Genomic DNA, 24871 nt, shown 5'->3' with positions numbered 1-24871 from the left:
CGACTACTTTGTCCAAGTCGATCTTGAATAAATTCACCTGGATCACAATAGTTCGAATACGTGCTTCTTTCATCTTCCACTATCATATTGTGTAAGATTATGCAAGCAATCATTATTTTTCCCATAATATCACGATCCCAAATAAGACATGGACATTTGATAAAAGCAAAACGAGCTTGCAAGACACCAAAAGCTCGCTCAACATCTTTTCGCGCGGACTCTTGATGTTGAGCAAACCACTTGTGCTTCATCGTTGTGGACCTGGGATAGATTTGACAAATGCCGCCCATTGAGGATATATGCCATCAGTGAGATAATATCCAATATTTTTTTCATGACCATTTACTATGTAATTGACCTTCGGTGCTCGACCTTCCAAATATCATCAAAAACAGGAGGAGATTGATCAAGCACGTTAATATCATTTCTCGAACCTGGAGTTCCAAAAAAGGCATGCCATATCCACAGATCTGAGATGCTACTGCTTCCAAGATGATTGTCGGACTCCCGCTTCTTCCGGCATATTGTCCAGCCCATGAAGTGGGACAATTCTTCCATTCCCAATGCATGCAGTCAATACTACCCAACATGCCTGGAAACCCACGTTGTTCTCCAATATGCAGAAGTCTTGCCAAGTCTTCTTCGTTGGGCTTTCGCAAGTACTCATCGCCGAAGTTAGAAATTACACCTTCAACGAACTTGATGAGAGATTTGCGAATGAGTTGTGCGCTCATTCTCAAATATTCATCGTGCAAGTCGGCTGCTGCCCCGTGGGCCAACATCCTCATCGCTGCTGTACATTTCTAAATTGCAGACATACCAAGTCGACCAGTAGCATCACGCTTTGGCACAAAAAAGTTGTCGGTGTCGATGAGCTTATTCATTATTTTTTCGAACAAAGGTTTTCGCATGCGATACCTTGTTCAAAAAAATCTAGAGGATAGATTGGATCTTCAGCAAAGTACTGCTCGAAAATAGTATCATGACCCTCTTCGCGTTTCCTTTCAATGTATCTCCTTTTAGCTCTAGCCGTCTGGGTTGCAGGTGGTGAAGGCAAGGTTGTTGGCCAAATAGCAATATCCTCGATTAGTTGATCTAATTGCTGATTTTGTTCAACAATTTTTTCTTCCCATTCATTGTCTTCAAGCAGATCGAAAGCTTCAAAATTAAAACTTGATGACATTTTTAGGGGGAGTTGGATCAATAATCGTGAGAAGATTGTGTATTTTTATTGAAGCATATAGGTAAATATATAGAAGCAATTTGTTAAGCATAGGATTCCACTACTACCATTTGTGAGCACATGGCATAACTTTCTTCATAGGATTCCACTACTACAATTTGTTGAGCATAGGATTCCACTACTATAATTTGTCATGTAGTCATACTTTGATTTTCGTGATCACATGGGATGTCATTGGATTCCACCACCAACACTTGTGATATCAATGAGTTGTCATGTAGTCATACTTTGATTTTCGTGATCACATGGGTTGTCATTATACTCCACCACCACTTGTGATATAAATGAGTTGTCATGTAGTCATACTTTGATTTTCGTGATCACATGGGTTGTCATTATACTCCACCACCACTTGTGATATAAAGGAGTTGTCATGTAGTCATACTTTGATTTTCATGATCACATGGGATTTCATTGGATTCCACCACTTGTGATAGAAATGATTTGTTCTATAGTCATACTTTGATTTTCTTAATCACATGGGTTGTCATTGGATTCTTCCACCACTTGTGAGCACAATTCATCTACTCATGCTTTAATTGAAAGTTACATAAGCAACAAAAATTAAAGGTTACATGATAAGCAACAGAAATTAAAGATTACATAATAAGCAATGGTAATTGAAGATTACATACTAAGCAACAGAAGTTGAAATTACATACTAATAAACATACATTGAAAACATATAAAGTACGATCACTTCCCAAATAATTCTGCAATGAGATTGCGTTTCAGATCTTCTTCTTCTGGAGTTAAGTCCCTCCTAGCCATCAGCGGAGTAAGGATAGCTGCCTTGATGTACCGTTCCTGAATATCACTAGCTGCTTTGAGCTTCCGTTCCTGAATATCACATTCCCTTTCACGCGTGACTCTCATTTCACGCAGTGCTGCAGTGAAATCATTAGGAATTGTATATGATGGTGTTGCAACTTCTTTGCCTTTTCTTTTAGCCTTAGCCTTAGCTTGATCTCTTCCAATAGGACGTTGCAATGTTGAAGAACGACTCTCAGGAGTGGAGTCGATTTGAGGTCCTCCTTCCTCACTAGTCCTTGACCTTTTTGAGCTCCCACGACTTTCTTCAAGACTATCTTCATCTGGCTGGAAACGCGTTGAACCAGTGCTATTCAATTTCAATTCCCACTTGGGATTGAGTCTCATCACCTCCTCAAACACCTTATGGTGAGAAAATTTGCTCTTACCATACAATTGTTGAGCGGCTTTCTCAATGTCCTCTTTAGACTGGCCACTCGTAGCTCGATCATGCGCTTTTTTGTATGCCCCAACCCATTTTGAGACATTTGCGTTGAGTCGTTTGTAGCGCTGTTTCAATGACTCCAAACTTCTTTCTTCACCAATGCTTGGATTTTCTTTTCTTGTCTGCTCATATAGAAACAGAACATTTTGCCATAGATGGTTACTAGTTTGGTTGGTGCCAACAACTGCATTCGTGCTCACGAAACACCAAGCAGACATTAATGCCATGTCTTCTTGCTCACTCCAACCATGTGGGGTGTTTACAGCATTCTTTGTTTGTGATATGGCTTGGCTTGAATGTTGATTTTGAAATGAACTTTGAAATTGCTCAGAATTCGGAAAATCATCAAAGCTAGGGAAATAATCTTGGGAAGGGTTAATATTTTGAGAAGGGTTGAAGTTTTGGGAAGGGTTGAAGTTTTGGGAATCGGAGAATATAATATCCTCATCATCCTCCATAGCTAGCAACAAGGGAAACTAGAAAATATGAAATTCTACTAAACAATAAGGGTTATAGGAGGAGAAAAGATGATATTTTTTTGTGTGCAAAACTATAGCAAATGTGGTCTCTATTTACAGAGGAAGAAAAATTATGAATTTTGGTATAAATTTTATAATTTTTTAATATAATATATTAAAGATATATTAATTATTAAAAATAATAATATCAGCCAATGAAATTGTGCCATTTGGCACAACCTCATTGGCTGAATGGTTAAATGAGAAGGGAGACCCGTCGGTTGGTTTGAGGAGAGAGAGAGACATGGGTCAAGGAGAGAGAGAGAGACTTATTGTAATACCACGTGGAGGTCGACCTCCAATGACCGATAAAGGTGGTCTAACATCTCTCTCTCCTTTTTTATCTCAAAAAGAACACATCAATTTTATTAAAATTCCCAGCCTCCAAATACGTCTTCTTCATCAACCCAAAACAACTCCCTCTCTCTCTCAATCTCACGTCTCTCTCCCTCCACCATTCTTCCACAAATTCACCACAACAATTCCCTCAATACCAAGCTCAAGTTCTTGTCTCTATATCCAAGTAGACACAAAAACCCCTAAAACAGATTCTCTCCCTCCCCAAATTTTCATCCAAAGTCAGGAACAGAGTGTCCACCTCCCTCTTGCTCGCTGCTTGTACTAGCAGCCGCTGCAATTCGCAGCCGTCACCGCTTCTTCGTCGCCGAGCAGCACTGCTCGCACAACCGGTAAGTCCCATCCCCTTTCCCCCATTCTAAACCTTTTATTTAACTTTTATTCAACCAACTTATTTAAATTCAGAGTTACTCAAAAGAATTGGGACACTAAATCTTCTACTGCACTAAAGATCGGAGCTTGAACATGAAAGGGTCTCTCAGAAGGGTTCCTAAGTGTTGTATTATTTTCTGTGAGTGAGCTACCGTGATTGTGCAATTATGCCATGGAATTGAAGAAAAGAAAATACCTTTGGGAGGAAGAAAATTTGCACAAGCAGATCACAACTTTCTTAGTTTCTCTTTCACACTTTTGGAGGAAGGGAAGAAAGAACTGCAGCAGGTTTGAAAGGATCGTGAATGTGGGATATTTATAGGCAAACCTGATAGATGTTGATGGATTTGGTGTTAGAGAGATTTTAGGGAGTGGAGATATGGGGAAATCGTTTGGTAATGGGATTTGGGAGAAAAATATTTGACCAAAATTTGACTGCTTGACTAGAATAAATAATTAATATTTTGGACTTCTAAAAAAATCCATATACTCTCAAAATAAAATGAAACGATATCAGACTAAAAGTTTGACGGTCATCCAAAAACAAACTTAAAAGAAATAGGAAAAATCGGGGCGTCACAGCGCCCACGCCCGCTTCATCAACTAATGGGCCACCATTGCCTGCCTCCTTTCCGGCGCACCGACAACACCATAAAAAACCACTGGAATTCCACCCTCAAGCGCAGGTGTTCCTCTTTCACCGAAGACGACGGCTCCTCCCTTGAAGAGATCTGTCAGCGCCGGCTCCGTCTCCATAACCTATTTCGCCCTACCTAGACCCTCTGCCTACACTAGCTCTTCGCTCGCCGATCTGCCCACAAGTCTTAGCCTTTCACTCCCCGGGATCGACTCCGTTAATCACAACACTAACTCACCAACTCATTACCCTAAATTCAACCTAATTTTGTACAATTTCCGTCGTCGCCTATTTAACCGATGCAACAGTAAGCAAGCAGGGGTTAATTATGCTCCCTTAAGCGGGGAATCGATAGGAGTAATGTAGGAGATGATTCGAGCGGAGGTGGGGAATTACATGGTTGGATTGGAGGATCAGGGGAGGCGAATTGAACACCGGGAGAAGCAGCAGCATCATAAATTGATACGAACTTGGTGAGCAGGACCGACGGCTGAGGAGGGTGGTGGAGACGTGGAGTGGAAGGGGAAGAAGATGGTGTTTAGAGAAGGAGAGAATAGAGTGTTGAGAGAGAGAGAGAGAGATTGTCTTTAAGAAAAATATTAAATATTCTAATTAAACCTCTAATTTAGTTTAAACAGTAGTTGACTGTTAATTTTAAACGGTGCCGTCCAAAATAGACTAAATCCGACCATTTTCAAATGTAAGGGATGAAATAATTCAAAAGATAATGTTCTGCCTCAAAATCATAAAATCGTCATATGTTTAGGACCACTTTGGTCTTAAAAAAGTAAAATACCGAAGAATCGTTGAGGAAACGAAATGGAAGCAGGAAGTTGCCGTACAGTCACACAACACAAACCAAAACAGTTCAAAACTGTTGAGTGAAAGAAAAGACAGGAGAAGTTTGTGTTGAGTGAAAGAAAAGACATGAGAGTGATTGATACGCTCGGATTTTGCACGGTTTTAAGGCCATCTTTTGATCCGTTTTTAATGTCTAAGTCACATTACATGTCCATTATTTGCATATTTTGTCTATTTTGGTATTTTGACATATTTTGTGAGAAATGTGCATATTTGAGCCTAAAAAGGGAATCAAAACCCGAAGTTGGAAATATGGAGCTGTTCTGCATGTCCAGCGGTCCGCTGTAACATTGTCGGCGACCGCTGGCGCCCAACGACCGCTAAGCCAATAGCGGCCCGCTCCGGGGTTGTGCATGAAGTCAAGACACGTCCAGCGACCGCTGGAGAACGCGTGGCGACCGCTACCGAGAGTCCAGAGAGTTACGGGATGATGGATGGCGACCGCTGAAACAAGTGCAACGACCGCCAGCCAAAGGTCAGACGGATCAACTCATGGCGACCGCTGGCCAAGGTACAGCGGCCCGCCAGGAAAAAGCGGCGAGCAGATTTACCTTACCTTCTTCCCAAGATTTACTATATTTTGCAACCCTTTTCCTTATATGAGAAGGGGCGATTTCTCCCCTATAAATAGCCCCCAAAGCTTCATCACAAAAAAGATCTTCTCTTTGCAAAATACTTCCAGAGTTCAAAAGTTAGAGAGCTTCATTGTGCAAGGAGTTGAATAAGGATTCAAGATCATCACGGCTACAAGGATTCAACCTTTATTTGCTTTAGTTCTTATGTTTTCATTGTCTTCCATTCAATGTATGTTTTTAGTTTATTCTATCATGTTACTAAACTCGTAGGATTCTAGGGATGTGTTAGTAACTTTTATTGGTTTATACAATTCCTATTTCTATTTAATATCTGTTTGTTCTTACTTTCTTTCTTCCTTAAGTTGTTCCATAATACTTCACATCTGAGTGACACATTCGGTGATATAACTTGCTACATAATCGTGAGAGGAGGTTGGCGAGTTAGATCCACTTAATAGACACTATAATTAGCTTCCTTTAAAACGGTTTAATTGAGAGTGAAGACATTATAAGAGTCTTAGGAGCTTATAGGAGTTACGTATTTAGGATTGACAACCCTAATGTTTATAATCAACGTTTGCATCGCATGAGCATAAACTAGGTGACTTGTTCTATCAAAGTAAGAACTGTGCTAGGATGTTGTGGTTGGAATTTGTATAACCATAATTGTGAAAGCACATCCCTGGAATTCCCCTTATCTCTATACTTTTATCTCTGTGATTTATTGCAATTAGTAGTTTCTTTATTTTCAAAGTTATTTGTTTTAAAAAAATCTTCGAATCTTTCGGTTTTCCAAATAGTAATTGAGTTTTAGTAGAAGATAGACAATTTGTGTTTGCTTTCCCCGTGATCTATATCCGGTACTGACCTTTAGCTATACTATTTCTACTCTGTGTACTTGCAGGTATTTATAGTGCTAATAAAAAGTGCATCATTGATTCGTTGTTTTTTTCATTTCATCGATGTGAATCTTGGAATTTGCGTTTTGTTCAGTTGTGTTTTGGTTGGGTGTTCATACTTTAAGGAATGGAGATTCTATTATGCTTCCTTCCCCATTTTTTCATTTCGTTGATGTGATGTGTATCTTGGAATTTACTTTTTTGTTTAGTTATTTTTTGGTTGGGAGTTCATTTGAACAAATGGGTGTTTTCTGGATCTTGATTTTGTAGCTCTAACTGCGTTCTTGCTTTAAAGTTTACTATGTTTTGGGATGGAAATGATTAAGGAGATTTTCATTAGCTGAAGTATATTCATGCTAAAACCTCATACCCATTTGGCTTTTTAGGGTCATATTGTTTGAATATAGAGAAAATTTCTTGAAGCCTTGGAGGAAAATGTTAGGAGGAGGAAGTGATGCAAATATAATGTTCCCTGGTTCTGTGGAGGAAACTAATGTCCAATACCATAACAACACATTGCCTCAACTAAAGCTATTAACAAATGGTGAGTATATTTTGTCATTTGTGTTATGATAGAAAAGTGGCTCTTTTCTCTAAGTTTGTTTTATCTTTGACATGGTTTTCTTATTAGATATGGCTATGGTGGTGCTTCTGTGATTGTTGGTAATTTCTTTGATCTTCTAGAGACATTTTGCACTCAACTTGGGTGTATTTTAACCCGTCTTGATGTCTCTGAGATTTCTCATAGATACTGAAATCTAATGCCCCCAAAAAAGATGTTAATCAACATTACCAAATTAGTTCTGTTTTTTGAATTCTTACAAAGTTTTCTATGCTCGTTGTGACAAGGAAGTGCTAACATAACGGTGGTCTAAAGGGTTATTGTCTGAGGTGCCAAGTTTTGTGAATCCTAGGCTCGTAATGTATAAAGAGATTGCAAAACTGTGACATTAAACTAAGTTTGAGATTGTTGAATATGTTGTGTTTTGAACTTGATTATATGTATGAATAGTTTCATTTCATTGCAATCTGAGGATGGTCTCCTCTTCTATTATGTTCAGCAAGCTTAAGTTATAGTTTTGTTTTTGGAATGTCTTTTGTAGATAGAGCATACATGTAGGATTAAGAGAGTCTGACGGGCCATTTTGGGACTACATGATAATACACAAGGTTGAAATTGGCTTCAAAATAAGTGAGATTCCATGAACACCTATTTCCCACGTCTTGAATTCGCGGTAGTGTTGTGCTTTTGATGTTGTCTTCTTGCTTTGATTAGCTTAAGCTCATCTCAGACCTTATCTACATATCACACTCGTCTGCAGTTCCAATTCAGCGTTGGAACCATAAATCATGCCAGGAACAGGCACCCGCCCACCGACAACTGCTCTATCAACCTACCCATTCAGTAGAAGCTTCACATATCATTGAACAACAACTTTTGTCTGGATGAAGCTGGCCGTATTGGAACCGTTTTGAACCCCAATCCTGTGTCAACGGGGCTAAAGCTGTCGTATGAGGAAGAAAAGTGCAACTCCTCTATCACTTCTTCCTGCAAGAATATGAAATCAATGTGCCTGTCATGTTTTCCCTTGGATATACCGTCAAAATGGAGATAGATCGACAGACATAAGAAATGTATCAGAGCACTTGCAATCTATATATTGATGAAGCTACACAAGCTTTTCTTTTTTAAAGAATTGTTTATAAAATTACTCGTTTGATAGATAAAACATGAGTAACTATGTCCATTTTTGCATCCATTATTCCATTTTGGTGTCCAGCGAATAGGAGTCACGATTCATTATTACTATAAAGGTAAAGAGACCCCATTATACGTTCGTTCCAACCCTCAACCCTCTTTTCTAGATTCATCGATATTGAATCAACCGAACGCACTTCTAACACCTGTTCTACTTTTGGGAGCCCTTGGGTTATATCACCAGATCTCGATTTTTCATATATAAATGTAATTAAAGTATCTCCTTCGTACAGGATTTCCCCATAATGGCCATGAACAGTTGCTCCTGGAGTAGCCAAATAAGGCTTAGCTGATCGTATTACTACAGAGTCAATTCCATAATAACAAAATAACTGAGGGAATGGATTGAGGGTGCAAAGCTAACATTATTAATGCACAAATGAAAAAAATCATCATGTAGAAAACCAAGTTCATGTTAAAACAATATTAATGAAGAGTATGAAGAATACCTAAATCAGGTCACTACCCATCACCGATATCAAACCCTGAACGTATAAAAATGTGTGGATTATATAATACCAATATCATATATATATAATAAAAAATAGAAGTTTCTTCCAAAACCTTTCACTTCCTCCATTTTTATGAAAAACATAAAAACTGTTTAATCTTCTAAATTCAAAATCTATAAATACTAAATACGCACCTTTAAATATGTCAAACACGTTAAAAACTCAATAAGCAATTTAAAAATTGAAAGATCCGCTACGATAATGAGAAATATTTCTGCATATACGCGCAAATCGGTCAATAATATTAGAATCTGATAAATCAGCCCGAATCGGCTTACTAATGGGATGCCCAAATACGTTACAAAATTTCGCTTTAGCCAATTCCGAAATCAGAGGAATAATTGGAACAAGGGTATCGAGCTTCTTAAATGAATTATTGATTAGAAATGCATTTTCTAGAATTTGACTCCGTACCACGGAAGGGCATCTAGCATCGGATTTTGCACTGTTTTAAGGCCATTATTTGGTTCATTTTGAGTATAGATGTTGCATTACATGTCCAATAATTACATATTTTATTAATTTTGGTATTTTTACGTGTTTTGTGAGAAATGTGCTAAAATCCGAAGATGGAAATCTGGAGTATTCGAGCCGTCCAGCGGTCTGCTGCAACACAGCCTGCTACCGCTGGCCGCCAACGACTGCTGAACAAGTAGCGGTCCGCTTCGGAAAAGTTGAGCTTAAAAGAGGAAGCTCCTAGCGACCGCTCCCGAAGATCAAGTAGCTACTTTTATATAGAAGAAAGAATATGAAAAATGATGTTTATACAAAGTCAGTAAATGAACTTAAACACATTATTTAATTTTAGCTTTAGTGTAAATGAGATATAAATATAAGTTACATGTTTTATTTTTCCATATAATATACTCCCTCCGTCACAACTAAGTTGATACAAAACTTTTGGACACGAAGATTAAAAAATTGTGTTGAAAAGTAGGAGAGAAAGAATAAAATAGGAGAGATAGAGAGGGAGAGTAAAGTAGTTATTAATGGAATAAAGTAATATTGATTGAATGTTTTGTTTTTTGTTATAAAAGGAAATGACTCAACTTTGTTAGGACATCCAAAAAAGGAATACTGACTCAACTTAGTTGGGACGAATGGAGTATTTAGTATATCTTTAAAATACATAAACAAATTTTTTACCAAAGCCTAGCCCAGCCCGGACTCACATGGCAGGTGGGTCTGGGTTGGGGCGGGCCGTGTCTAGCAAAATTAATAAAAAGCCTGGCCCAACCCAGTCCACCTTTGACATGGGCTTGGGCCAGGCTGGGCCTCTAATTACGTTGGTTTATCACTTCAGATTTTAAATGTAAAATCCTATGTAGTTTTGTACTCCCCTCCGTTCCATAGTAGTAGAGTCACTTCTTTTCGGCACGGAAATTAAGAAAGAGATATTAAATATATTAAGTGAAGAGATAATAAAGTAGGAAAGAGAGAAAAGTAGATAGAATAAAGTAAGAGAGAGAATACAGTAAGTGAGGAAAAAAATGTAACTTTTTACTGAACATGGAAATGACTCTACTATGATGGAATGTCTCGAAGTGTAAAAATTACTCTACTATTATGCAACAAAGAGAGTCGATATTAAATAAAATAATAGTATTTTTGTTCAGAGTATGATTTTAGATGTATCCAACGCTATTTCTTATTTCCATAACTCAACATTCATTTCCACGATGCGGATCTAAGTTGTGAATTCAAAATAGGTGGCCTAATAACCGAGTCTAACATCAATAACATGGAACCCTAAACCATAGTAGCTCTGCAATTGCCAATTGTCAAGGTAAATAGGAATAAGAGAACTATAAATTAAATTAAAATAATTTTTAAATTGAAAGAGATTAAAATCCTCAATAGGAACAAATATATACTCCCCCGTTCCATTATATGTGACACATTTCTTTTGGGACAAGTTTTTAGGTTGTGGTATTTAGTGAGTAAATGAAGAAAGAATAAACTAGGAATGAAACAAGGTAGAGAGAAAAAAACAAGAGATATGATAAAATAAGAGAGAGAAAGAGTGTTGTTTTTTTGCTATAAAAGAAATGCGTCCCACTTGGAACGAAAGGAGTACATTAATATAAAAAAAATTACTCCTAGTACACAAAGTCAATAAAATTTAAATGTGGCAAGGTAAATTTAGGATATAAAAAATCATATTAATAGATCATTGGAAAAACAATTCCACAATAACAAAATAACTGAGGGAATGGATTGAGGGTGCAAAGCTAACATTATTAATGCACAAATGAAAAAAATCATCATGTAGAAAACCAAGTTCATGTTAAAACAATATTAATGAAGAGTATGAAGAATACCTAAATCACGTCACTACCCATCACCGATATCAAACCCCGAACGTATAAAAATGTGTGGATTATATAATACCAATATCATATATATATAATAAAAAAATAGAAGTTTCTTCCAAAACCTTTCACTTCCTCCATTTTTATGAAAAACATAAAAACTGTTTAATCTTCTAAATTCAAAATCTATAAGCAATTTAAAAATTGATTGATGGGGTTTAAGGCTTTTTTGTCTTGTAAAGATGAACATTGTTTTACTTTCTGCTTCCGGTCCCCGAATGACATTAGAAAATTGAAACGTACATAAAGTCAACAATAATTGATTACCAAAAATTTAGTAATTGAAAATGAGGGTGCGAAATAATAACAATCAAGTAATTGAAAATTTGTAAGGATTAAAATTTAAAAAATAAAATACCTAGTCTAAAACGACCGTTGCTATACAAGTACTTGACTCTCTCCTCACCCCCCTCTCTCTGTTTTATGCTCTCTCTTCCTTCCCTTCCTCCTTTAAGTTCCTCTGTAGAAGTAGAAGTAGAAATAGAAATAGAAATAGAAATAGAAATAGAAATAGAAATAGAAATAGAAATAGAAATAGAAATTGAAATTGAAATTGAAATGGAAACTCAGCACGAGGCACGGATCTTCTCCATCTGCAGAGAATGAAAGACGTGGGATATGGCTCATCAGCAATTACTTATAACAACATCATGGTCCTGTACAAGAAAGTAGGTCAACTTGAGAAAATCCCTGAGAGAATCTCAGAAATAAAGAAGAATGGTGTAGCGAATAGGCTTGAGTTCTTTTGGTGAGAGATCTGATCTCAGTGGCATGGAGAAGCTTCTGGATAAGATGGAGTCACTAATTGACATTTTCTTTGATTGGCGTCCATATTCTATGGCTGCATTTCAGTTCATAAAAGCAGACAAGAAGGTGAGAGCGCTTGCTTAAATGAAGAAGGTGGAACAGAAGCTTGACAAAGATGCTGTCACTTGATATGCCCATCTAGGGCAAAAAGATGAAATGATGAGGTTGTGGGCTTTACAGAAATTTGCTACATCACCAAGTTGGGTTCTCTGGTAAAGCTTAGAGAGCTTGAAGAAGCCAAGGCTATGCTAGAAGACTAGAATTCTACTTGCCACACTTACGACTTCAGAGTGCCGAACATACTCCTGATCAGCTACTTTCAAAAGGGTCTCCCCGATAAATCCGAGGCACTGCTTCGAGATATTATCAAAAGGAGAGAAATACCGACTTTCCTTCACAAGGTACTCATATTGTTCTCTTTAAAATCTATACCGCTCTTTATTAATTCGTAATATGGTAATTGGACGCTGATAATTAAGTTTCGATTTTCATCAGGACCATTGAAGTTCCACAGCCTCTTCTTCTCATCCGATGTTCAGTTCTTCTTTCAAAAAGTGCTTCTGGAGCACTCTTATCAGCCGCATGACACGATTCTTGAGAACCAGAAGCCAAAAAGGTGTGTTTTTTGCAGTCCAAATAGTAATTCTAATTTCATTGATTTCATACCTATTAGGCCTTAAGTTGGAGCTGAATTGTGACCGATTTATAGAGTTGTGAAGCAGTTGATCATGCTAAGAGATTGAAGGAGGATTTAATGCTTTTGCTGAGAGGGTTATCATGTTGTCCATGTGGATTCTTTGTGGTTTATGGACATGGCGCTGGTTGCATTACCTGAGAATAGGTAGTTATCTAAATCAAGTTAGAGCTTTAATCCATTTTCTTACCTGCGGCATGTTGGAATGCCACTTTTTTTTTGTCTGGTTTCATTAAATTTTTCATCTGTTTACTGCTTTTGTTGTTTCTACAAGAACGTTGCACTTAATGCATTATCACTACTAGTTGTGACAGTTCCCAAAAAATATCTTCTACCAACTATTCCTCAGATACTTGACTAAGTTGATGATCTTGCACAACTAAGTTATTTGAACGAGCCTTCAGTTCTTCACAATCTTCAGTATAGATATTTACAAGATAATACATACTCCATGTAATTCTCTATTCGAGAACCTTTTTATTTTATTGTTTATACAGATTGCCTCTAATTTTAAACAATTTTCTTGTCTCTGCTTTGCATAGAGAGAATGGCAGGCCCTGTATTGCTTTCTGTCAATCCATTTAAAAATGTCCGGTTATATGGGGATGATGCAGCATACCATGCAATGGTAGCAGGTGCTATATAATACCTAAAATACCTGGAGAAATGCTTCCCTTGTTAAAATATTGGTTCATAATGTTGCTAATTTTTGATATTTCTGCCTTACAGAGCTGAAGTGGATCAGATCGGATATGACATTATGCAACAGAGATGTGGGTGTGCCTGCATTTGGAAGTACCACTACCTGACATCACATGATATCTCATCTTCTTATGAGAGCTTGCTATGGGGAATGCGGTTTGATTTTTCGTCTCCGCAAAAAGGTGTTGAAGATTTGAGTTTCAACTTTCGACAACCTGACATCACATGATATCTCATCTTCTTGTGAGATATTGATTGTAGTCAGCCAACACTAGGGCAGAAAGTGAAAAAAGAAACATGGAAGGGGTAGAAAAAGAGCAAATGGACAGAAAAAAGGAAAAAAAAAAAAGAAAAAGAAGAAGAAAAAAAGAGAAAGCAGATCTGTGGAAAAAAAGGAAAAAAAATTGGTGTCACAGATCTAGAAAAAAAAATAGGTCCAAGAAAATGTGAAGAAAAAAATAGCCCGAATAAGCTGTGGAATACTACGTTATCCCCGTGTTTGAACCATGTGGGGATGACGTGTTGTCTAAATAACGATGATCATGATGAAGAAACTTCCCAAGAGGCAAACAAAAAAGAGCTCAAAAGAAACGGAGAAGTTCAAGAGAGCAAAAATTGTAAGCCCTTATCATCATATTACTTGAAAACAACTTTGTTTGAGGTTGTCTGATTGATTATAGGATTAATGTTGTGTTTCCGTAGCTGACATTCACCATGGCGAGACTAGCAGCGAGCATGGCTTGAAAACTGAAATGGAGAAGATGGGATAGATAATGCATTTATGAAAGAGAGATCTGGGCTGTTGGAGGAGGAGAACAAGAATCTTCATGATGAGCTCTTTGGTAAATCTTGGAGAGCTCGAAGAAGCCCAGGCTGTGGGAGATGACTAGACTTCTACTTGCCACACATACGACTTCAGAGTGTCGAACATACTCCTGTTCAGCTACTATCAGAAGGGTCTCTCCGATATATTTGAGGCATTGTTTCTGGATATTATCTAAACGGCAGAAATACCGACTTCCCTTAACAAAGTACTCCTACTTATCTCTTTAAAATCTATACCGCTCTTCATGTAATTCGAAATATGGTGATTGAACGCTGGTAATTAAGTTCTGATTTTTTTCAGGTCCATCGATTTTCCACGGCTTCTTCTTCTCCTATGATGTTCAGTCCTTCTTTTGATAAGTGCTATTGGAGCACACATATCAGCAGCATGACATGCTTCTTGAGAACTAGAAGCCAAAAAAGGTGTGTTTTTTGCAGTCCAAATAGTACTTCTAATATCATTGATTCTGTACGTATTTAGCCCTAAGTGGAGCTGAATTGTATTTGTTTCTGATTTGTAGAGTTGTGAAGCAGTTGATCATGCTAAGAGATTGAAGGAGCATCCAATGCTTTCGCTTAGTGGGTTTTCATGTTGACAATTTGGACTCTTTATGGTTTATGGACTTGGTGCTGGTTGCATTTCTGAGATCAGGTAGTTATCTAAAACAAGTTAGAGCTTTAATCTATTTTCTTACCTGTGGGCTTATCTATATTACGTCGGAATACAACTTTTCCTGTGTCTAGTGTCTTTGCATTTTGTTCTGCTCGACATATAGCATTTGGCTGGGGTAGTTAAAGTTTTTTATTGTCCAAGCTCCATATCAGGTAGCATAGTGGGACACATGAAAAAAGAGTTGGGCTAATGAATGATCAGAATGTTGTATTTTTATCTTGCCCAAATGCTCAGCAATTTCTAATTTAAAATAGAATTTTTCTCTCAGCCACTCATTGTGCTTGATTACATGATTTTAGAATCTTCGTGTTTGGTGTCGGCGACAGGATGAGCTCTGGGAATCTGGGCAAATAAAATCAAACTCATGGGAGAAAGCTTTGGTTCTGCTTTCGGACGGAAGTGTTAGTGCATTTGATTTTTCATCACTTCACTGTTTTTGTTACTTCTACAAGAACGATGCACTTACTGCATTATCACTACAGGTTGTGACAGTTCCCACAAAATATCTTCTACCAACTATTCCTCAGATACTTGACTAAGTTGATGATCTTGCACAACTAAGTTATTTGAACGAGCCTTCAGTGCTTCACAATCTTCGGTATAGATATTTACAAGATAATATATATGTAATTCTCTATTCAAGAACCTTTTCATTCTATTTGTTTTTACTGATTGCATCTAATTGATAACAATTTTTTTGTCTTTGCTTTGCATAGAGAATGGCTGGCCTCTGTCAATCTATTTAAAAATGTCCAGCTATAAGGGGATGATAGAGAAAGAAGGTTTTGGTCACTAATTATGTTTATGCTGTTGCTGATGCAGCATACCATACAATGGTAGCCGGTGCTATATAATACGTTAAAAACCTAGATAAATGCTTCCCTTGTTAAAATATTGATTCAACATGTTGCTAACTCTTTCCGCTTTGCTAATTTTTGATATTTCTGACCTACAGAGCTGAAGTGGATCAAATCGGATATGACATTATGCAAGAGAGATGTGGGTGTGCCTGCGTTGTGAAGCACCACCACCTGACATCACATGATATCTCATCTTCTTGTGAGAGCTTGCTATGGGGAATGCGGTTTGATTTTTCGTCTCCGCAAAACGGTGTTGAAGATGAGAGTTTTAACTTTCGACAACTTGACATCACATGATATCTCATCATCTTCTTGTGAGATATTGATTTGTAGTCAGCCAACACTAGGGAAAAAAGTGAAAAAAGAAACATGGAAGGGGAGAAAAAAAGAAAAAAAAAACTGAAAAAAAAAGGAAAAAAAGAGAAAGCAGATCTGTTGAAAAAAAAGAAAAGAAAAAAGAAAAGAAAAAAAGAAAAGAAAAAAGAAAAGAAAAAAATTGTGTCACAGATCTAGAAAAAAATAGAGAGCAGAATCAAAGAAAGAGTTTCAAGAAAATGTGAGTTTCTTGCTGTCTAAATAGTACTTCTAATATGAATATCATTGATTTCATATCTACTTTTCCCTAACCTCGAGTTGGATTGTACTTGTTTCCAGAGTTCATAAAAGTTGATCGTGCTATTTGATTTAAGGAGGATTCAGTGCTTTTGCTGAGAGGGTTTGATTCAGTGGCCAAGTCTCTTTCTCATCTCTCAAACAATCATGAGACTGCTCTTGAGGAAGCACACCAACTCCATCGTTAAGGGATCATAGTTTTCTTAGTTGTGCAAGATCATCAACTTAACCAAAGATGGACACAATTCTGTAGAGAAGCTTCATAAGAGGCAAACAAAAAAGAGCTCAAAAGAAACAGAGAGTGTCAAGAAAGCAAAAAATGTTGGCACCTTATCATCAAATTACTAGAAAAACAACATTGTTTGAAGCTGTCTGATTGATTATAGGATTAATGTTGTGTTTCCATAGCTGACAATGACCATGGCCAGACGTGCAGCGAGCAAGGCTAGAGAGCTGAAGTGGATCAGATGGGATATGGCATTTATGCAAGAGTGATCTGGGCTGTTGGAGGAAGAGAACAAGTAGCTTCGTGATGGGCTCTTTGGTAAAGCTTGGAGATCTCGAAGAAGCCAAGGCTGTGCTAGATGACTGGACTTCTACTTGCTACACATACGACTTCAGAGTGCCGGACATACTGCTAACGGGATACTGTCAGAAGGGTCTCCTCGATAAATCCGAGGCTCTGCTTCGGGATATTACCAAAAGGGGATAAATACCGACTTCCCTTCCCAAAGTATTCCTACTTCTCTCTGTAAAATCTATACCGCTCTTCATTTAATTCAATATATCGATTGAATATGATAATTAATTTCCGATTTTCATTAGGGCCATCGATTTTCCTAGGTTTCTGGAGCACTCTTATCAGCCGCATGACATGATTGTTGAGAACAAGAAGCCAAAAAAGGTGTGTTTTTGCATTCCAAATGGTTGTCCTAATCTCATTGACTCCCTTCCTATTTAGCCCTAAAATGGAGCTGAATTGTACTTGTTTCCGATTTGTAGAGTTCTGAAGCAGTTGATTATGCTAAGAGATTGGAGGAGAATTCAATGATTTTGCTTAGGGGGTTATCATGATGACCATTTGGACTCTTTATGGTTTATGGACTTAGTGCTGGTTGCATTACCTGAGATTAGGTAGTTATCTAAAACAAGTTAGAGCTTTAATCTATTTCCTTACCTGCAGGCACGTTAGAATCCAACTTTTCTTATGTCTGGTTTCTTTGAATTTTTCATCTCTTCACTGCTTTTGTTGCTTTACAAGAACTTTGCACTCACTACTTTATCACTACAGGTTATGACAGTTCCCACAATAAACCTTCTACCATCTGTTCCTCAGATGGTTGACTCAGATTCATTTAAAATGTCCAGCTATATGGGGATGACGCAGCATTCCATGCAGTGGTAGCAGGTGCTATATAATAACTCAAATAACTGGAGAAATGCTTCCCTTGTTCAAAATATAGGTTCAGCAAGTTGCTAATTTTCTCTTTCCGCTTTGCTAATTTTTTATATTTCTGTCGCACAGAGCTGAAGTGGATCAGATCGGATATGACATTATGCAAGAGAGATCTGTGTGTGCCTGAATTGTGAAGTACCACCACCTGACATCACATGATATCTCATCTTCTTATGAGAGCTTGCTATGGGGAATGCGGTTTGATTTTTCGTCTCTCCAGAAAGATGTTGAAGATGAGAGTTTCAACTTTCGACAACCTGACATCACATGATATCTCATCTTCTTGTGGATATTGATTGTAGTCAGCCAACAATAGCGCAGAAAGTGAAAAATGAAACATGGAAGGGGTAGAATGAGAGCAAAATGAGGAAAAAAAGAAAAAAAGAAAAAGAAAAAGAAGAAAAAAAAGAGAACGCAGATCTGTTGAAAAAAAAGAAAAGAAAAAAAGAAAAAATTGTGTCACAGATCTAGAAAAAAAATAGAGAGCAGAATCAAAGACAGAGTTCCAAGAAAACGTGAGTTTCTTGCAGTCTAAATAGTACTTCTAATATGTTTGATTTCGTATTTATTTTTCCCTAACCTTGAGCTGGATTGTGCTTGTTTCCAGAGTTCATAAGCATTGATCGTGCTAATTGATTTAAGGAGGATTCAGTGTTTTTGCTGAGAGGGTTTGATTCAGTGGCCAAGTCACTTTCTCATCTCTCAAACAAACTTGAGACTGCTCTTGAGGTAGCACACCAAGTCCACCGTTAAGGAATCATAGTGTTCTTAGTTGTGCAAGATCATCAACTTAGCCAAAGAAGGAGAAAATTCTGTAGAGAAGCTTCACAAGAGGCAAACAAAAAAGAGCTCAAAAGAAACAGAGAGTGTCAAGAAAGCAAAAAATGTAGGTACCCTTATCATCATATTACTTGAAAAACAACATTGTTTAAGGTTGTCTGATTGATTATAGGATTAATGTTGTGTTTCCATAGCTGACAAAGTACATGGCTAGACGAGCAGCTAGCAAGGCTAGAGAGCTGAAGTGGATCAGATGGGATATGGCATTTAAGCAAGAGCGGTCTGGGCTGTTGGAGGAAGAGAACAAGAAGCTTCGTGATGGGCTCTTTGGTAAAGCTTGGAGATCTCGAAGAAGCAAGGCTGTGCTAGATGACTGGACTTCTACTTGCCACACATACGACTTTGCCGAACATACTGCTGACGGGATACTGTCAAAAGGGTCACCCTGATAAATCCGAGGCTCAGCTTCGGGATATTACCAAGAGGGGATAAATTCCGACATCCCTTTCCAAAGTATTCCTACTGCTCTCTTTAAAATCTCTATTGCTCTTCATTTAATTCAATATATGGATTGAACGTTGATAATTAATTCCCATTTTCATCAGAGCCATCGATCTTCCACGACATCTTCTTCTGGAGCACTCTTATCAGCTGCATGCCATGATTGTTGAGAACAAGAAGCCAAAAAAGGTGTGTTTTTTGCATTCCAAATAGTTTTCCTAATCTTATTGACTCCCTACCTATTTAGCCCTAAACTGGAGCTGAATTGTACTTGTTTCCGATTTGTAGAGTTGTGAAGCAGTTGATCATGCTAAGAGATTGGAGGAGGATTCAATGATTTTGCTTAGAGGGTTATCATGATGTCCATTTGGACTCTTTATGGTTTATGGACTTGGTTCAGGTTGCATTACCTGAGATTAGGTAGTTATCTGAAACAAGTTTGAGCTTTAATCTATATCCTTACCTGCAGGCACGTTAGAATGCAACTTTTCTTATGTCTGGTTTCTTTGAATTTTCATCTCTTCACTGCCTTTGTTGCTTCTACAAGAACTTTGCACTCACTGCTTTATCTCTACAGGTTGATAAACCTTCTACCAACTGTTCCTCAGATAGTTGTCTCAGATGATGATCTTGCACAACTAAGTTATTTGAACGAGCCTTCAGTTCTTCACAATCTTCTGTGTAGATATTTACAAGAAAATACACACTCCATGTAATTTTCTATTCGAGAACCTTTTTATTTTATTTGTGTATACAGATTGCCTCTAATTTTAAACAATTTTCTTGTCTTTGCTTTGCATAGAGAATGGCAGGCCCTGTATTACTTTCTGTCAATTCATTTAAAAATGTCCAGCTATATGGGGATGACGCAGCATTCCATGCAATGGTAGCAGGTGCTATTATAATACCTCAAATAACTGGAGAAATGCTTCCCTTGTTCAAAATATTGGTTCAGCAAGTTGCTAATTTTCTCTTTCCGCTTTGCTAATTTTTGATCTTTCTGCCTTACAGAGCTGAAGTGGATCAGATCGGATATGACATTATGCAACAGAGATGTGGGTGTGCCTGCATTTGGAAGTACCACCACCTGACATCACATGATATCTCATCTTCTTATGAGAGCTTGCTATGGGGAATGCGGTTTGATTTTTCCTCTCCGCAAAAAGGTGTTGAAGATGAGAGTTTCAACTTTCGACAACCTGACTTCAGATGATATCTCATCTTCTTGTGGATATTGATTGTAGTCAGCCAACAATAGGGTCTAAGAGTGAAAAAAGAAACATGGAAGGGGTAGAATAAGAGGAAAATGAGGAGAAAAAAGGAAAAAAAAATGAAAAATAAGAAAAAAAGAGAAAGCAGATCTGTTGAAAAATAAAAAGAAAAGAAAAAAAGAAAAGAAAAAAAGAAAAAATTGTGTCACAGATCTAGAAAAAATATAGAGAGCAGAATCAAAGAAAGAGTTCCAAGAAAATGTGAGTTTCTTGCAGTCTTAATAGTACTTCTAATATCATTGATTTCGTTTTTGTGTTTCCCTAACCTTGAACTGGATTGTGCTTGTTTCCAGAGTTCATAAGCAGTTGATCGTGCTAAGTGATTTAAGGAGGATTCAGTGCTTTTGCTGAGAGGGTTTGATTCAGTGGCCAAGTCTCTTTCTCATCTCTCAACAATCATGAGACTGCTTTTGAGGAAGCACACCAACTCCATCGTTAAGGGATCATAGTTTTCTTAGTTGTGCAAGATCATCAATTTAACCAAAGATGGAGAAAATTCTGTAGAGAAAGTTCACAAGAGGCAAACAAAAAAGAGCTCAAAAGAAACAGAGAGTGTCAAGAAAGCAAAAAATGTTGGTACCATATCATCATATTACTAGAAAAACAACATTGTTTGAAGCTGTCTGATTGATTATAGGATTAATGTTGTGTTTCCATAGCTGACAATGACATGGCAAGACGAGCAGCGAGCAAGGCTAGAGATCTGAAGTGGATCAGATGGGATATGGCATTTATGCAACAGAGATCTGGGCTGTTGGAGGAAGAGAACATGAAGCTTCGTGATGGGCACCTTGGTAAAGCTTGGAGATCTCGAAGAAGCTAAGGCTGTGCTAGATGACTGGACTTCTACTTGCCACACATACGACTTCAGAGTGCCGAACATACTGCTGATGGGATATTGTTATAAGGGACTCCCCAATAAATTCGAGGCTCAGCTTTGGGATATTACCGAAAGGGGATAAATACCGACTTTCCTTCCCAAAGTATTCCTACTGCTCTCTTTAAAATCTATACCGCTCATCATTTAATTCAATATATGGATTGAACACTGTTAGTTATGTTTCGATTTTTGTTAGGGCCATTGATTTTCCACGGCTTCTGGAACACTCTTATCAGCCGCATGACATGATTCTTGAGAACAAGAAGCCAAAAGAGGTGTGTTTTTTGCATTCCCAATAGTTGTCCTAATCTCATTGACTCCCTACCTATTTAGCCCTAAACTGGAGCTGAATTGTACTTGTTTCCGATTTGTAGTGTTGTGAAGCAGTTGATCATGCTAAGAGATTGGAGGAGGATCCAATGCTTTTGCTTAGAGGGTTATCATGCTGTCCATTTGGATCTTTATGGTTTATGGACTTGGTGCTGGTTGCATTACCTGAGATTAGGTAGTTATCTAAAACATGTTAGAGCTTTAATCTATTTCCTTACCTGCAGGCACGTTGGTATGCAACTTTCTTTGTGTCTGGTTTCTTTGCATTTTTCATCTCTTCACTACTTTTGTTGCTTATACAATAACTTTGCACTTACTGCTTTATCATCTCTTCACTACTTTTGTTGTGACAGTTCCTACAATAAACCTTCTACCAAACTATTCCTCGGATAATTGACTAAGATGACGTTCTTGCACAACCAAGTTATTTGAACGAGCCTTCAGTTCTTCACAATCTTCAGGATAGATATTTACAAGATAATACATACTCCATGTAATTTTCTATTCGAGAACCTTTTTATTTTATTTGTTTATACATGTTGCCTCTAATTTTAAACAATTTTCTTGTCTTTGCTTTGCATAGAGAATGGCAGGCCTTTTATTACTTTCTGTCAATCCGGCAATATGTCAATCCATTTAAAAATTTCCAGCTATATGGGGATGATGCAGCATACCATGCATTGGTAGCAGGTGCTATATGATACCTTAAATACCGAGAGAAATGCTTCCCTTGTTAAAATATTGGTTTAGCATGTTGCTAAAATTATCTTTTCGCTTTGCTAATTTTTTATATTTCTGCTCTACAGAGCTGAAGTGGATCATATCGGACATGACATTATGCAAGAGAGATGTGGGTGTGCCTGCATTGTGGAGTACCACCACTTGACATCACATGATATGTCATCTCCTTACGAGAGCTTGCTATGGGGAATGCAGTTTGATTTTTCGTCTCCACAAAAAGGTGTGATATCACATGATATCTCATCTTCTTGTGTGATATTGATTGTAGTCAGCCAGCACTTGGGCAGAAAGTGGGGAGAAAAAAGGAAAAAAAAAAGAAAAAGAAGAAAAAAAGAGATAGCAGATCTGTGGAAAAAAAAAAGAAAAAATTGGTCTCACAGATCTAGAAAAAAAATAGAGTGATCCACGAAAATGTGAAGCAAAAAATAGCCCGAATAAGCTGTGGAATACTATGTTATCCCCTTGTTTGAACCATGTGGGGATGAAGTGTTGTCTAAATAACGATGATCATGATGAAGAATCTTCCCATGAGGCAAACAAAAAGAGCCTAAAAAAAACGGAGTAGTTCAAGAGAGCAAAAATTGTAAGCCCTTACCTTCATATTACTTGAAAAACAACTTTGTTTGAGGTTGTTGATTGATTATATGATTAATGTTGTATTTCGATAGCTGACATTCACCATGGCGAGACGAGCAGCGAGCATGGCTTGAAAACTGAAGTGAAGAAGATGGGATAGATAATGCATTTATGCAAGAGAGATCTGGGCTGTTGGAGGAAGAGAATAAGAAGCTTCGTGATGGGCTCTTTGGTAAAGCTTGGAGATCTCGAAGAAGCCAAGGCTTTGCTAGATGACTTTACTTCTACTTGCCACACATACGACTTCAGAGTGCCGAACATACTGCTGATGGGATACTGTCATAAGGGTCTCCCCGATAAATCCGAGGCTCGGCTTCGGGATATTAACAACAGGGGATAAATACTGACTTCCCTTCCCAAAGTATTCCTACTGCTCTCTTTAAAATCTATACCGCTCTTCATTTAATTCAATATATGGATTGGACGCTGATAATTAATTCCCATTTTCATCAGAGCCATCGATCTTCTACAGCATCTTCTTCTTCTTCTGGAGCACTCTAATCAGCTGCTTGCAATGATTGTTGTGAACAAGAAGCCAAAAAAGGTGTGTTTTTTGCATTCCAAATAGTTTTCCTAATCTCATTGACTCCCTACCTATTTAGCCCTAAACTGGAGCTGAATTATACTTATTTCCGATTGTAGAGTTGTGAAGCAGTTGATCATGCGAAGAGATTGGAGGAGGATTCAATGATTTTGCAAAAGAAAAAAAGAGAGATAGCAAGATCTGTGGAAAAAAAAAAGAAAAGAAAAAATTGGTCTCACAGATCTAGAATAAAATAGAGTGATCCACGAAAATGTGAAGCAAAAAATAGCCCGAATAAGCTGTGGAATACTACGTTATCCCCTTGTTTGAACCATGTGGGGAAAGGAAGTTGTTGTCTAAATAACGATGATCATGATGAAGAATCTTCCCATGAGGCAAACAAAAAGAGCCTAAAAAAAACGGAGTAGTTCAAGGAGTGCAAAAATTGTAAGGCCCCTTACCCTTCAATATTACTTGAAAACAACTTTGTTTGAGGGGTGTTGATTGATTATATGATTAATGTTGTATTTCCATAGCTGACATTCACCATGGCGAGATGAGCAGCGAGCATGGCTTGAAACTGAAGATGAACGAAGATGGGATGGAATAATGCATTTATGCAAGAGAGATCTGGGGCCCTGTGGGAGGAAGAGAACAAGAAGCTTCATGATGGGCTCTTTGGTAAAGCTTGGAGAACTCGAAGAAGCCAAGGCAGTGGGAGGTGACTAGACTTCTACTTGCCACACATACGACTTCAGAGTGTCGAACGTACTCCTGATCGGCTACTGTCAGAAGGGTCTCTCTGATAAATCTGAGGCTCGGCTACGGAATATTAGCAAAGGGGATAAATACCGACCGACTTCCTTCCCAAAGTATTTTCTACTGCTCTATTTAAAAATCCATGCCGCTGTTCATTTAATTCGGAATTTGGATTGAACCCTGATAATTAAGTTCCGATTTTCATCCGGCCATTGATATTCCACACGGCTTCTTCTCGTCGATGTTTAGCCCTTCTTTCGATAAGTGCTTCCAGAGCACTGTTATCAGCCGCATGACATGATTGTTGAGAACCAAAAGCCAAAAAAGGTATGTTTTTTGCATTCCAAATAGTTTTCCTAATCTCATTGACTCCCTACCTATTTAGCCCTAAACTGGAGCTGAATTGTACTTGTTTCTGATTTGTAGTGTTGTGAAGCAGTTGATCATGCTAAGAGATTGGA

The 24871-nt window shown here is 37.8% G+C and overlaps 1 protein-coding gene and 1 long non-coding RNA gene across 11 annotated transcripts; one reads left to right on the top strand and one right to left on the bottom strand.

Moving 5' to 3' along the window:
- Window positions 1-1939: 1939 nt before the first annotated feature.
- Window positions 1940-2956, bottom strand: LOC121781472 (glutathione S-transferase T2-like). Its single transcript, XM_042179208.1, has one exon. The coding sequence runs from the start codon at window positions 2954-2956 to the stop codon at window positions 1940-1942; it is 1017 nt and encodes a 338-aa protein (XP_042035142.1).
- Window positions 2957-11792: 8836 nt separating this feature from the next.
- Window positions 11793-23929, top strand: LOC121782329. Of its 10 annotated transcripts, none has more exons than XR_006046303.1 (35): window positions 11795-12568; window positions 12663-12783; window positions 12877-13008; window positions 13404-13496; window positions 13591-14180; window positions 14266-14594; window positions 14690-14811; window positions 14910-15040; window positions 15388-15462; window positions 15544-15687; window positions 15778-15897; window positions 16017-16477; window positions 16576-16854; window positions 16962-17266; window positions 17359-17437; window positions 17536-17667; window positions 17825-17941; window positions 18059-18504; window positions 18597-18875; window positions 18964-19282; window positions 19375-19459; window positions 19559-19690; window positions 19848-19982; window positions 20073-20163; window positions 20282-20742; window positions 20835-21113; window positions 21201-21524; window positions 21618-21696; window positions 21796-21926; window positions 22105-22244; window positions 22335-22441; window positions 22558-23075; window positions 23161-23489; window positions 23582-23672; window positions 23771-23928. It is a non-coding gene; the product is annotated as an uncharacterized LOC121782329 (long non-coding RNA). The 10 variants fall into 10 exon arrangements; XR_006046299.1 differs by having other exon boundaries at window positions 16942-17266; XR_006046301.1 differs by having other exon boundaries at window positions 11794-12568; window positions 14244-14594; window positions 16576-17266; window positions 23771-23929.
- Window positions 23930-24871: the final 942 nt, after the last annotated feature.

The sequence above is a fragment of the Salvia splendens genome, chromosome 20, assembly GCF_004379255.2.
Source record: "Salvia splendens isolate huo1 chromosome 20, SspV2, whole genome shotgun sequence".
Classification (NCBI taxonomy): domain Eukaryota; kingdom Viridiplantae; phylum Streptophyta; class Magnoliopsida; order Lamiales; family Lamiaceae; genus Salvia; species Salvia splendens.
Note: the sequence above shows the minus strand (reverse complement) of the source record. Positions and strands in the feature narration are given on the sequence as shown.

Coding starts and splice junctions, on each gene's coding strand:
- LOC121781472 (XM_042179208.1), bottom strand. CDS start 2,956: ATGGAGGATGATGAGGATATTATATTCTCCGATTCCCAAAACTTCAAC.